The following is a 15,958-nucleotide window of genomic DNA, read 5'->3' as shown; positions in this document are numbered from 1 at the left end:
TATTTACCTACCTTGTCTTTTGTTGCTCATGCTTTTGCTGTCAGATCTAAGAATCCATTTTTAAATACTAAGTCCTGAAGAATTACCCCTATGATTTCTTCTAAGAGTTTTATGGCTGTAGTTCTTACATTTAGGTCCTTGACCAATTTTGAGTTGATTTACATACATGGTGTAAGGCATGGGTCCAGCTTTATTTTGTACATGGAAATACAGTTGTCCCAGCACCACTTATTAAAGAGAATACACAGTGGTTAAAGTGATCAACTGTTAACCGAAAGGTCTGCAGTTTTACTTCCAGATTCTCAATTCTATTCCATTTGTCGATATGTCTATCATTATACCAGTACTAGACTGTTCTGGTAACTGTAGCTGTATAGTACGTTTTGAGATCAGGAAGTGTGAGTTTTTCTACTTTGTTCTTCAAGATTGCTTTTGCTATTGAGGGCCCCTTACAGTTTCATATAAATTTGAGGGCTGGCTTTCTGTTTCTGCAAAAGCCAGAAATGGCTCTTGGAATTTTGATGGGGACTGCATTGAATCTAGAGAATGCATTGGGTAGCACTGACATCTTAACAATTGGTTTTCCAATCCATGAACCCAGAATGTGCTTCATTTATTTAGGTCTTCTTTAATTTCCTTCAGTAATGATTTAAAGTTTCCAGTGCACAAGTCTTTCACTCCTTTGGTTAAACTTATTCCTACGTATTTTATTATAGGGTTGCTAGGAGTCGGAATTGACTTGATGACAACAGGTTTGGTTTTTTTGGTGTATTTTATTCTTTCAGATGCTATTGTAAATGGATTGTTTCCTTAACTTCCTTTTCAGAATGCTCACTGCTGATATCTAGAAACCCAAATGATTTTTATGTTTTAACCTTGTATCATGCCACTTTGATAAATTACCATATTTTTAGGCAAATAAGGCTCACCTTCTACGTTTGTTTGCCAACTGCGTCCTCCCCCTGCAACATATTTTTATAAGCATGCTACACTATTTTTTTTTTACAGCAACATGTAGAAGAAACTGGCATAGCAGCACTTACAAAAATACCTCGTGGGAGGAGGGTGCAGTTGGCAAACAAACGTAGAAGGTGTACACTGTCTGCGTAAAAATACAGTAGTTTATTAACTAATAGTTTTCTTATGGATTGTTTAGGGCTTTCTATACACAGATTCATAACATCAGTGAAAAGAGATAGGTTTACTTTTTCTTCTCAATTTGGATACCTTTTATTTCTTTTTCTTGTTCTGTTAGGGATTCCAGTACAGTACTAAATAACAGTGGTGAGAGTAGGCGTCGTTGTCTTGTTCCTGAACTTAACAGGAAAGCTCTGTCTTTTCCCATTGAGTGTGATGTTAGCAGTGGGTTTTTCAAAATGTCCATTATCAGACTAGGAATTCCCCTTCTATTCCTATCTTGCTAAGTGTTATCATGAAAGGATGCTGGATTTTGTCACATATCTTACCTGCATCAACTGAGATGATCGTGTGGTTCTTTTCCTTTGCTTTATTAATGTAGTGTGTTTACGATGACTGATTTTTCTAATGTTGAGCCACCCTTGCAATCCTGGGATAAATTCCACTTGATCAGAGTGTATAATCCTTTTAAGATGCTTTTAGATTCAAGTTGCTGGTATTCTGTCATCTATATTCATAAGGGATAATGGTCTGCAGTTTTCTTGTGGTGTCTTTATCTGGCTTTGGTATTGAGATAATGCTATCGTTGTTGTTAGGTGCCATCAAATCGACTTTTGATTCATAGTGACCCCATGTGACAGAGTAGAACTTTCCCATAAGGTTTCCTAGCCTGTAATCTTTACGGGAGTAGATCAACAGGTCTTCCTCCTGCAGAGCTGCTGGGTGAGTTTGAACCGACAACCCTTTGGTTAGCAGCTGAGCACTTAACCATTGCACCACCAGGGCTCCTTGGGTAATGCTAGCCTCACAAAATGAGTTAGAAAGTGTTCCTCCATTTAAGAAGAACTGGGGTCACTTCTTCTATAAATGTTTGGCGGAATTCCCCAGTGAAACCATGTGGTTGACGGTCTTCTTTTTTGGGAGATGTGTGATTACTGATTCAATCTGTTCACTTGTTATGAGTTTATTAAGATGTGCTATTTCTTCTTGAGTCAGTGTAGGTAGTTTATGTGTTTCTTGGAATTTTTCCATTTCACCTAAGTTATCTAATTTTTTGATGCACAATTGTTCATAGTATTCTTCATGATCATTTTTGTTTCTGTAGGTTCAGGCATAATGTCCCCACCTTCAATTCTGATTTTAGATCTTTGTATCTTCTCTTTTTCTTTGTCCATCTAGCTACAGGTTTGTCAATTTTTTTGAACTTTTCAAAAAAACCAACCTCCAATTTCATTGGTTTTCCATTCTCTACTTCAGCTATCTCTGCCCTTCTTCTGGTATAGCTTTGGGGTTGGTTTGCTCTTCTTTTTCTAGTTCCTCAAAGTTGCAGGGTTAGGTTATTGATTTTAGATCTTTATTCTTTTTTAATGTGTTTATTGCTATGGAGTTCCTTCTGAGTATTGCCTTCACTGTATACCGCAAGTTTTGGTATGTTATGCTTTCATTTTCATTTGCCTCTAAGCATATTCCAATTTCTCTTATTTCTTCCTTGATGAACTGGTTGTTTAACAGTGTGTTTAATTTCCATGTATTTGTGGTTTTGTCAGTTTTTCTTCTATTAGTTTCTAATAAGAGAAATGGTTGAAGAATGTACTTTATATGTTCCAATCTTTTTAAAATTTATTGAGACTTACTTTGTGACATAACACATGGTCTATCCTGGTGAATGATCCATGTGCTCTGGAGAACAATGTATACTGTGCTGTTGTTGGGTGGGATGTTCTATATTTGTCTGTTTGGTATAGTTGGTTTAGTGTTGTTCATTTCCTCTATTAACCTTATTTTCTTCTGAGATGTTCTGTCCGTTACTGAAAGTGGTATACTCATGTCTCCAACTATTATTGTAGAGCTATTTCTCTCTTAAATTCTGTCAGTGTTTGATTTATATATTTTGAGCCTCTAATGTTAAGTAGAAGCCCTCGTGGCACTATGGTTAAGAACTCAGCTGCTAAACAAAAAGTCGGCAGTTCAACCTTGGAAACCCTATAGGGCAGTTCCACTCTGTCCTACAGGGTCACTGTTAATTGGAATCAACTCAATGGCAATGGGTTTGGTTTGTTTTGAACATTAGGTACATATATAACTGTTATATATTCTTGATGAATTGACCATTTTATCATATTATAATGTCCTTCTCTGTCTCTTGTAACAGATTTTTACTAAATGTCTATTTTGTTTGATATTAAAACAGCCATGGCAGATCTCTTCTCGTTACTATTTGCATGGAATATTTTTTCCATCCTTTAATTTTCAACCTATTTATGTCCTTTGTCTAAGATGTGCCTCTTGAAGACAGAATATATTAGATCATTTTCTTTTATCTGTTCTGTCATTCTCTGACTTTTGATCAGAACATTTATTCAATTTTTATTCACAGTAATTACTGACAAGGAAGGACTTACTTTTGCTATTTTGTTACTGTGTGTGTGTGTGTGTATATCTTATACTTTCTTTGTCCCTTATTTCCTAAAATACTGACAACTTTTGTTAAATTTTTTTCTCCTTCCCTTTTGTATGTATTTAAAAAAAAAAAATTCTTTGTGGTTGCCGTGATGGTTCTATTTAACATCTTATATTTATAATGGCCTGTTTTAAAATGATAACTTCAGTAACATACAAAAACTCTATACCTACACCATTCCACCCCTTTCCCATTAATGTTGTTTTTATCACCTATTACATCTTTATACATCATGTGCTCTATAACATTAATTTATACTTATTTTTTAAGCACCTGTCATCATAAAGCATGAAGGGTCTAACAAATAAATTATCGAGCAAAAATATTTTAAAACTTGACCTTATGCTTTCCCTCATTCAATTACCTTTAATGGAGGTGTCTCTTTCTATGTACAGCTTTGAGTTACTTTCTAGTGTCCTTTCTTTCCCATCTGATGGACTCCCTTTAGGATATGAACTCTCAGTTTTGTTTATCTGGGAATGTCTTAATTTCATCCTAATTCTTGAAGGACAATTTCACCAGATATGGTATTCTTTCAACACTTTAAATATGTCATTCCATTGCCTTCTGGCCTCCAAGGTTGCTGAGGAGAAATTATTGCTTAAACTTATTAGGGACCCTTTGTATGTATTTCCTCCTCTTTTGCTGCTTTTAGGATCCTCTCTTTATCTTTAGTTTTGAGAGCTTGATTACAATGTATCTCGCTATGGCTCTCTGTGTTTATCCTACTTGGAGTTTGTTGAGCTTCCTGGGTTTGTAGACTCATGTCATTTGTCAGATTTGGAAAGTTTTCTGCCATTATCTCTTCAAATATTCTTTCTGTCCTTTTTTCTCTACTGTCTCCTGGTATTCTCATGATGAGTCTATCTGCTCGCTTGATGATATCTCACATTTCCACAAGGCTATACTCAGAAGTCTTGCGCCTTCTCTCTTGCTGCTCCTCAGTCTCCATATTTCAATTACCTTGTTCTCTAGATCACTGATCTTTCTTCTGCCAGTTCAAATCTATTTTTAAATCCTTCCAATGAGGTTTTTTTTTTAAACATTTCAGTTACTGTATCTTTCAATTCCAATATTTCTGTTTGGTTTAAGTGTCTATCCTTTTTTATATTCTCATTTTGTTCATCCATCGTTTTCCTAATTTTCTTTAGTTCCTGACCTGTATTTTCCTTTAGAATTTCAATCTTGTTTAATGTTGTATTATATTCTTCAATTTATTCATTATTTGGGTTCCCATAAATAAGATTTCTCTCCTCCCGTCTTGTTCACTTGAATGGGACATCATTTCCATTTGTGTGTGTGCATGCCTTGTGATTTTTTGTTGAATCCAAGACATTCAAGTTTTACAAGGTGTTAGCTTTCTCAATTCTCCAAATATATGGTGCTTTTGACAGCACAAATTTCTACAAGAAACTTTTAGAAGGGCATTATTTTCAGACTTTGATTACTGCTCCCTCTCCCTCCCTATGTATCTCCAGCTCAGGCCAGACCAAGCTTTCAGTTTTTCAGAAGCTCCTAGACAGATCCGAAAACACACTGATCAATCCACCCTTGGTGGGGGTATATCCTTTAATCTTTGGGTTACTGGTCCCTCACCTGCTCTGTGAAGGGTTCCTTTAGCAGCTCCCAGAACGCCTGGAAAGCATACACTGAATAGACCACCCTCGGTATATGGGTATAGCCATCGGTCCTTTGTCACTGCTCCCTTCATTACAATGTGAGGAATGCGAGTCTGGCCAGACCGCAGTTTCCATCTCTCAAAAGTCACCTTCAGACTGGTCAGAATATACTTTGAGAACAGTCTGCTAGCAAGATCTGTTCTATTTATTTCAAAGCCAGAGATCAGGATCCTTCCCCATGCACAGGAGAGCCACCGGTTGACTAGGGCTGCAGGGCCCTATCAGTGCACAGGAGAGTCCTGTTTTGGCTGGTGGTGTGGGAACAACTATCGGTCTGCTGATGCCATCTGCCACTCTGGGAGCAGGAGGTGGGGACACTCTGAATAGTCCACTGAGAAGATCTGTGTTACTAGTTTCAGAGCCAGGGATTGGGGGATCTTCCCATTGTACAGGAGATCATGCATTGGCTGGTGGTACAGAATGTGCCCTGCAGCCGTCCATCTATCACTCCAGGAGCGGGATGGGGGTAGGCGGTGGAAGAAGCACTTTTCCTATCGTATGATTCATCCTCGTCTTTTTCAGTTTCCAATTCCTTGTTGCTATTCTATGTTCACCATTTCAGAGTTCTTAACAGGGCTGAATATGGGGTGCTAGTTACTGCTTCTACTGGTGTTCTTGTGGGAAGGGTTCGGATATCATATCTGTTCACACCACCATCTTGTTTTGCTGAAGTTTTCATATTCACATCCATATCTGTCTCCCCCATTAGGGCAGCTATTACATTTTATTTATCTTTGTATTTTAACCTAAACTGGTCTACATAAATGCTCTGTGTCTACTTGATACTGCTTAGTATAAAGGCTGATTGCAAACTGTTTAGGAATACATACGCTACACAGAAATTTTTTAATTTAAATTTTATTTTCTGGTTGGATTTTATTTTAGTCCTTGGTATCCCTAAGCTGCATATGCACACATGTACAGCAATGGCAGTTTCAGCTTGCCATTTGGAAGAAACAAATATATTAGATATACATATATTTTTTAATTTAGACTGTTTAAGGCAATTTTGAGTATAAAGACAGCTTTTTTCTACCACCAGGACCACTGATCTTCTTTTGAATAGTATCTTAGGATACACAGAATATTCAACCTGGAGTATCTTTTGAAAAGGTACATTTGCACTGTGCTGTGCTGAAAGTAGGGCGTTTCCTTGGTTACAGAATGCTAGGGCTAGAAACGTGGTGACTGGTATTGAAAATCATGATGTAAAAGCCTTAAAATTACTAAAAATCTTGAACTATACAAATCCCAACTTAAAATGTTGGAACTACTCTCCTTTGCATATCATGAACATCAAGAATGATACGCTAACGACGAGTCCAGAAGCAAGTTTTCAAAAGTCTCATTCAGTCACTGCACAATTATAAAACAGATTAAAGGTTAAGGTGGTGCGGGAGAAAACAGAAATAAGTGAAAATAAAAATTGTTATCTGAACTATTCAAAGAAGGTTACAAGTAATTTTCTGGCAAAAAAAATGACTGAAAGTTATGATAAAATTTTCATTTGGCCAAACCACCAAATGAGATAAAAACCAAGCATCTCCCTAATGAACAAGACCTAAAGTATTTACAAAATTTAAAATGTGTAAAGATTACAGTTTGCAGATCTCTCTTCTCAGTTTGACTGTAATTACACATATACGTGGGAGGATTAAAATGCCATAATTAGTAGGAATAGCAAGGCATTCTGCCAAAGCAAACAGCCCAGGACACAACTACCAACACCATTCTGCCCAGAGACATCTACCTCAGTTGCTACTGTTTGTATAGCTATATGTACATACACGCATACATATAAACATACACATATAAATTTAAGTATTTTTAAATGGTGAAAAAAAACTAAAAATGCATAAAAGTACCTAAAACATACATGTTAAGCTTGGTCAGTTACTATAAAACAAATAACCATGTAACTACCACTTAAATCAAAAAATTTATTGCCAACAGCCTAGGACATCCCCCTGTGCATTCACCTTTCCCATTTTAAATCCTTCACTTTCTCCCTCTCAGAATAACTACCCTGATCTTTATGGCAATCTTTTCCTTACTTTTCTTTATTGTTTTGCCAAATAAATATTCATTCCTAAAAACTACAGATTAGTTTTACTTTTTTTTGGAACACTATATAAATGGAACCATACAATGTGTATTACTCAGTGTTTTAGCTTTTTTCCTTTCAACATTATGTTTATAAGATTTATCCATATTGTTGGTTATAGCTGTCTTCATTCCTTTTTGAAGCTATATATTTCCCATTATATGAATATATCTAATTTATTTACTTATTCTACTGTTGATGGATATGGGTGTTTGGTTATTACATGTACACACTTTCTTTTTTGGTATATTCCTAGGAATGGAACTGATGGATCATAGAGAATGTGTATCTTCAACTTTAGTAGATACTATCAATCTACACTCCTACCAGCGGTTAACGAGCATTCCCACTGCTCCACACTCTCATCAACACTTACTATTACCAGACTTTTCAGTGGGTATACGGTGATATTTTATTTTAGTTTTCTATTTAAAGAATATTTTGTGTTCCCTGATTCTGAATGAGATTGACCATATTTTCATTTACTTATTAGCCATTTGGATTTTATCTTTTGTTTAGTGCATTGTGATGGTTAAGATTGTGTGTCAACTTGGCTGGCCCATGATTCTCAGGGTTTATATGTGATCATTCCCATAACTGAGTCTGCTGTGAGTAGCCAATCAGTTGCAAGAGAATTTCCTTGGGGGTGTGGCCTGCATCCAAATATAAGCAGACGTTTTGGCTTTTTGCTTGCTCTGGATCCTACGGCTACCTCCTGTTTGTCTGGCCTCCAGTTCTTGGGACTTGACCTATCAGCTTATCTGCCGATCCTGGGATTTGTTGATCTTCACAGCCTGTGAGTGGAGTCCTGCTTTCCAACCTTGGGTTTGCCAGCCCCTGCAGCTATGTGAATCAGGAGATGCCTGTATCCTAATCCATGGACTTGGGACGTTCCGGCCTCTATAATTGCGTGAGCTGTTTCTTTGATATAAATCTCTCTATATTTATACACTTTTCTGGTTTTGCATCTCTAGAGAATCCAGCCTAAGATATGCGTCCTCAAATCTTCTGCACATTTTCCACTGGGTTTTCTCTATTTTTCTCAATGATTTGTGAGAGTTTTATATATATTGTACATATGAGCCCTGGGAGTTATATATGTTGTAAATATCATCTTGCACTCACTGTCTTACTTTTCACTCTTAATGATGTCTTTTGAATAACAGAAGTTTTTACTTTTGAAGCAACCAAATTCATTAATCTTTTCCTTTATGGTTTCAGCTTTTGTGACCTACAAAAACTTTCTGTATGCCAAGCCATAAACAAATTCTCCTATCTTATCTTTTAAGACAGCTTTCTGGTTTTAACTCTAGTATTCAGGTCAATAATCTATCTGGAATTAATTTTTGTATGTAGTATGACATGGGAGAGGGGTGTTTCCAGTTGTATTTTTTTCATATTTCCAGCATTAATGTTTTAAAAGACTGCTCTTTTCCCATTGCTTTGCAGTAACGTCTTTTTTTTTTTTAAAAAATAGATTAAGCATCTATTAATATACTCCTTTGTTTCTGGGCTATCTATTCTGTTCTATTGGTCTTCTTGTCCATCCTTGTAGCAATACCATACTCTCTTAGTTACTATAGTTTCAACACAATTAAGTTTTATTACTGTTATCCAGTAAAACCAGGTCTGCCACCTTGTTCCTCTCACAGTATCTTGACTATCCATGGCCTTTTGGATTTGGGTTAGAATTGCACTGAATCTACAGATCAATATGGGGAGACTTAGCATCATTACAACATCGAGATAACCAATCTATAAAAATAATACCACTTTCCGTTTATTTAGATCTTTTTAAATTTCTTTCAGTGATGTTCTACAGTTTTCTACAGAAATATTGTACATCTTTTATTAGTTCATTCTTACACATTTAATTTTTTATACAACAGTAAACAGTACTGTCATGGATTGAACTGTGTCCCCCAAGGTATGTGTCAACTTGGCTAGGCCATGATTCCCAGTATTGTGTGGTTGTCTTCCATTTTGTTATCTGATGTAATTTTCGTATGTGTCGTAAATCCTGATCTCTGCCTGTGGTTAGGCAAGATTAGGTTATGTTAAAGAGGATTAGGGTAGGATGCAACACCCTTACTCAGGTCACAGCCCTGATCCAATGTAAGGAGTTTCCCTCAGTTTGGCCTGCATCATCTTTTATCTTACAAGAGATAAAAGGAGAGAAAAACCAGCAGAGAGAGAGGGACCTCACTACCAATGAGAAAGAAGAGCGCGACCTTTGGACCTAGGCTTCCTGAGCTGAGAACATCCTATACTCTGAAGGAAGAGAGATGTCAAGCCTAAGGAAGATCACCCAGAAGTAGAAGCTCAAAGAGACAAAGACCTTCCTCCAGAGATGACAAAGACAGAAAGCCTTCCCCTAGAGCCAGCAACTTAAATTTGGACTTCTAGCTTCCTAAACTGTGAGAAAATAAATATCTGTTTGCTAAAACCATGCACTTGTAGTATTTCTGTTATAGGAGCACTAGATAAGTATATTTTAAAAAATTTACTATCTAACAGTTTTGTTTTGTTTTTTTGCTAGTATATAGAAGTACAATTCTTGTGGGGGGCTAGCAATCTAAATTCTAATTCTAAAAATTGATATAGAGATTATTTTGTATTTTTGACATACACAATCATACTAACAGTTTTATTTCTGTCTTATCTCTTTTTTTTCCTTATTCTACTACACTGAATAATTCTTACAATGTAATATTGTAGAGAAATGGGAATGATCTTGCTGTTATTCCTAATCTCAAAGCGAGTGCTTTTGTTTCACCATTGAGTACAATGTCTTCTACAGGCTTCTGTTATATACCCTTTTCAGATTAAAGACATTCTCTCCTAGCGCTGGTTGTGCTAAGTGTTCTTTGAAATCATTAATGCATATTTAATCTTATCAAATACTTCTATGAATCTGAGATGATCATATGATTTTTCCCCTTATGTTTTAGTGTGGTGAATTATACTGACTGCATTTTGAATATTAAACTACTTTGCATTTCCATAATAAATCCAATTTGGTTATGATGATTAATTTTTAAATATAGTGATGGATTTGGTTTGCTAAAATATTTTGGGAAATTTTGGAACTACGTGCGTGGTGAGACTGTTCTTTAATTTTCACTCTTGTACTGCTTTTGTTGGGATATGGTATAAAGGTTATGTTAGTCTCATTAAAATAAATGAGGAAGTATATCTGCTTTTCCTATTCTCTGGAAAAATTTAAGATTAGTATTATTCCTACTTTATAAGTTAAGTGAAACTTACTGGTGAACCTACCTGGGCTTGAAGTTTCCTTTCTGGGGAGGTTTTTAATTATAGATACTATCTCTTTAATAAATTTACTCAACTTTCTGTTTCTTCTTGTGTCAATTTTAAGTTATATTTTTCTAACTGTGCATTATCATTCGTATTTTAAAATTAACACCAAATTGTTCATATTATCCTCTGAATGTCTATAAGATTTGTGATGTCTCCTTTTGTATTTCTTTTTTGCACTGGTTATTTATGCCATCATCTCTCTCTCTCTTTTTTCTGATTAATCTTACTAGGGGTTTACCAATTTTGTTACCCTTTTCAGACTTAACTTTGGTTATTATACATTTGTACTGCATGCTTTCTATTTTATCAACTTCAGCTCTTTATTTCCTTCTTCCTACTTTCTTTGGGTTTATGTTATTTTCCCCCAACTTACTGAGATAAATGCTGAACTCATTGATTTTAGTTTTTTTCCTTTTATAATATATGCATTTAAAGTAAAGAATTTTACTGTAAGTATGGCTTTATCTGCCTCACATAAGATTTGATATATAATATTTTCATTATTAGGAAATTTTCTAATTTCCATTATGATTTGTTTTTTGATCTATGAGGTATTGGAAATGTATTTCTTAATATCTAAACATGCAAAGATTTCCTAGTTATCATTTTACTGCTGATCCCTAGATAATTCACTTAGGTCAGAGACCATACTCTGTATGATTACAATTCTTTCAAATTTGTTGAAACTTTTTTGATACCAGGTATATGGTCAATGTTTTTAAACGTTCCATGTGTACTTGAAAAGAAAGGGCTCTGCAGTTGGCTGCAATGTTCTAAAACATGTCCATTAGATCAATTTTCTTAATCATGTTGTTCAACTTTCTACATGCTTATTGTTTTTCCCTCAGCTTGTTCTATAAATTACCGCAAGAGGTATATTAAAATCTCCCACAATGTTTGTGGGTTTGTCTATTTTTCCTCTTAGTTCTGATTACTTATTTTTTCATATGTTTTGAGATAATGTATAATTTATTTTATCTTTTGTATCATTATAAAGTCATATTTTTATCTTTAGTAAATTCTTTTCATCTTAAAGTCTATTTTATCTAATAGTAATCTATCTCAGACTTCTTTAGGTTTGAATGGTATATTTTCCCATCCATTCATCTCTCCTTATATTTAACAAGTATCTCTTTTAAAAAGTATAATTGGTATTTTAAAACCCAGTCAACTGAGTTTCTAACTAAAACATTTAGGCCATTTACAATTAATGCAATTACTGTAATACTATGTTTTAAATCTACTATATTTTTAATGCTCTATTTGTCCTCCTGTTCCATGTTCCTTTTTCTCTCTTCTCATGTATTCTTTTGAATTGACAGAATATTAAAAAAAAATTTCCCCCATTAACCCTTCTATTAGTTGGTAGTTACTATTTTTTTATTATTTCAGTAGTCACTCTAAAAGTTGAAATCACTGAATAATAAAAATCTAATAATACCTTCTTCCATATAATACGAGTGTCTTAGAACTCTAACTCCTTTTACCTCCCCCATGATTTATACACTCACTTTGTGGTATATTTTTAGTTACATACATATACATTCTAAATCTCAAATCATTTTTATAGTTATATATAGTCAGTGTTCATGAGAATTACCTATATATTTACTAGGATTTTTTTTTTCTTTGTATTCTTCCCTGCATCTGTAACTTCCCATCTGGAATAATCTTCCTTCTACCTGAGAAACACTCTTTATCATTTCTATTAGTGAGGGTATACTGGTGGTGAACTTTACCAGCTTTTATCTGAAAATGCCCTCATTTTAAAGGATATTTGCATTGGGCTTAGAATTCTAGATTGACACTTATTTTCTTTAAGTCTGTAGAAGATATTGTTCTGCTGTCATCTGGCTTTCAGTGTTGCTGCTGAAATGTTAGCAGTCAGTCTAATTGTTGATCCTTTGAAGGCTATCTATTTTTTTCTGGCTACTTCCCCATTTCTGTCACTGGTTTTCTACAACTTCAGTATGATGTATCTAGATGTGGATTTGTTTTCTGTTTATCATGGTTTGGATTCATTGGGCTTCTTGAATTTTTTATATCTTCCATAATTTCTGATAAGCTGTCGCTCATAATTTCTTCAAATACTATCTTTAACCTTTCTTCTGTCTCCTTCCTCCCGGAACTCAAAAAAAAAAAAAAAAAAAGTATATGAGAGCTTCTCCCTTTATCCTCTGTATCATTTATCCTTCTATATGTATACTGGTTCTTTATTTTCTCTTTACGCTTCATTCTGAATTTTTTTATAACCTACAGGTAGTCCTTGGGTTATGAATATCCGACTTATGTACAACCACAGTGCAAATCAATCCCCGTAAAGCCCATTATATTAAAATTTTGAGGTATATACAATGGTTCATGATAACAAACAGGTGCTACTTTGCAACACACATGAAAACATTATTATTATTGTATTATTATGTTAAAGATGTTTTAGTGTATCTAGAAGTGTTTCCTTAATGTTTTTCATGCATAGAAAAGTATACTGTATACTATACACAAAGACAAACATTTGACTAACTGACATTAGATGTGAACTGTACCTAACTGTTCTGACTTACGTACAAATTCGACTTAAAGACAGACTTAGGAATGAAACTCGATTGTAATCCAGGGACTACCTGTATCTTACAGTTCAGTGGTCCTCTAATTCAATGATACCTAATCTGCTGTTAAACATATCCATTAGATTCTTAATTTTCATTGTATTTTTCAGTTCAGGAATTTCCATTTCTTTTTCAAATCTGCTATGCCAATTGATATGGCTTCTCGTTTCCTTCTAAAATTTTCAAGCTTGTTTTTAACTCTTTGAACATAACCGCCATACCTGTTTTGAGTCGATGTCTGATAATTCCAGTATCTGGAGACTTGCTGTGGTGCTTCTTGCTTACAATGTCTGGTCCTCTTTGATTATGTGTTAGATACTATATTTGAAACCTTGAGGCCTAAACTGATGTCATCTTTCTCCAAAGAGGATTTGTGTTTACTTTTATTATGTTCCTAGGGACAGTATCAATCTGAGATCATCTTAATCCATGCTCACAGTTTGACATTATCTGGGCCACTTATATGACTTATATGTAGTCGAAGGGATAACTTGGTTATTCTGGTTCACTCTTACTCCTAGGGTGCATCCCTTAAGATTTCTGGCCCAAAGAAGGGAGTAGTTTCACCAATGTCCTCACTCTTTGCAGGCCCAGCACTCAAATTTTTATCCCTGCAAGGGTACAAAAATGCAGTTCAGTGTCTCAGCTGCCTTTTTCTGCATGGCACAGGAATGTGAAAACTAGAGAACTATCCTGACTAACATTTTAAAATCAAAAGATCTTGGAAAGTAGCTTTGGTCAATGTAGATACAGCTATGGAGTAGATAACGTAGTTGAAGTTAAGAGATACTCAAAATTCATCACATCATTAATAAAACAAAGAAGGTTTTGAGTAAAACAGGTGGTAATTAAAATATTAGAAAAGCATCTGAAAAAGCTAACATGATAAAATTATCAAAATGTTCATTTGCTTTCTCACCATTTTCTGCCAATGGAGCAAGAACTTCAAAAATCATCTCCCTCTTATCATGTTCTATTTGTTTCTTGAAGAGTTTTACCAGCTCTTCTGCAATGTTTGTACTGGCAAACTGTTCTTTACTCGACTCTGCAAAATAGAAAACTTAGAGTAAGCAAACAATATTAAACTCAGAAATTGTTTCCTATTACTTTCAGTGTTTGGTCATTTTGTACCATAACTCATAAATATAGGAACAATCGAATCCATAATACAATGCCCTTGAAACAGAAAAATATCTAAGGCTTTAGAGAAAAAGTTCTGACCCTATTATATTCAAGGGTATAAAAAAAAAGTTCACTTGTATAACATATAGTAACCATAGCAACAATAAAAGTACTAAATTATAAATTCATACTTTCAAAGCTTTTAGTCAAAGAAAAAAATTACTTACAACAGACTGCATTTTATTTGACTGAATTAAATGTGACCTATCTTATCTTTAGTATTATTAAAGTGGTATGCTTTTGCACTGTTCCTGGCATCCCTATTATTAAAGGCCGATTCTTCACATGTATTTGAGATCTCATTCCTTTTTGCTTCTTTAGCATCTCCAACCTTTCCTCCTTACTCTAAAGGCTCACCAACAGCATTTAAATATATTTTAGTATTTCTCACATTAAACAATATCAAAACAAACACACTCCCTCTACTCCACTCCTTTCTTCAACTACCACTCAATCTATGTTCACTTTACAAATTTCTTGACAGAACTGTCTTCACAGATTGTATACTTTCTTAATTTACATGCATCCCTATGCCCATTTCAAATTAGTTTCGGTCCATCTCTAAACTAACCCTCAGTTTCCTTTTCCACTAGACCACTATAAATTCTAGTTCCTTGGGACTTGGTCCTTTGCTTTCTTACCTTCTCAGTACTTATTCTCACCCTAAGCAATCTCTCTTCCATATCATCAAAAAGCATCTATATGTTGATACATAATTATATCCCTGGACTCCAGGCTACTTATTTAATTCTCATTTAACATCTCCACTAGGATCTCTCTCTAGAATCCCAAACTCAGTATACCCAAAATGGAATTTTGATTTTTCCGTGAAATCCATTCCTCCTCAAGGCTTCCTTAACTCTGTAAATGACTACACCATCTGTCTATCTATCTGCACCAGTAGAAATCTGGGAGCCATCAAGGTCTATCAATCAACTCCCAAAACAGGACTGGAATCCATTCCACTCTCTCCAATTCTCAGAATTTCTTTGGCCTCATCAGGTATCCTACTAATTTTTCTAGGATAAGTTTCTCTCAGAGAATTCTGACCTAATCCAATATAGACTGGCTGCTCCCTCTGTTTGGGGGCACTGCTGATATCCTGGAATCCCCCATTATCATTATCTTGATGGATCCTTTTACCATTTTACTGTGTTAGATACCCTGTTATCTATGTCCTTTCTCTTCCGTTTGTTTTGTTTTGGTGAAGACAATCTCCAGGACCTTCCTGAGAAAAGGTGGATAGAAGGTATTTTGAAATCCTGACTGTCTGAAAATGCTCTTTCTCACCTAGAGTCTATGTCTCTAATTTAGTCCTTTACTACAACACATTACTTTCTCAGATTACCAATTACTATAATGTGTAATTATATGCTTAATATAACTGTAAATTCAGTTAATAAATATCAATGTCACCTACTAAAATATAGGCTCCTTGAGGGCAGGGACAGTGTTTATTACACTT

The 15,958-nt window shown here is 34.9% G+C and overlaps 1 protein-coding gene across 1 annotated transcript in view; it reads right to left on the bottom strand.

The window, feature by feature from the left end:
* Window positions 1–15,958, bottom strand: part of RAP1GDS1 (Rap1 GTPase-GDP dissociation stimulator 1) — a 155,238-nt gene that overhangs the window by 29,787 nt on the left and 109,493 nt on the right. The window contains exon 7 of the mRNA XM_023725189.1: window positions 14,194–14,356. Coding sequence (XP_023580957.1) covers window positions 14,194–14,356 — 163 coding nt within the window. The remainder of the gene's footprint in view (window positions 1–14,193; window positions 14,357–15,958) is intronic.

This window comes from Trichechus manatus, unplaced genomic scaffold (assembly GCF_000243295.1).
Source record: "Trichechus manatus latirostris isolate Lorelei unplaced genomic scaffold, TriManLat1.0 scaffold00291, whole genome shotgun sequence".
Taxonomy (NCBI): Eukaryota; Metazoa; Chordata; class Mammalia; order Sirenia; family Trichechidae; genus Trichechus; species Trichechus manatus.
This window is presented reverse-complemented; position numbering and strand designations above follow the sequence as displayed.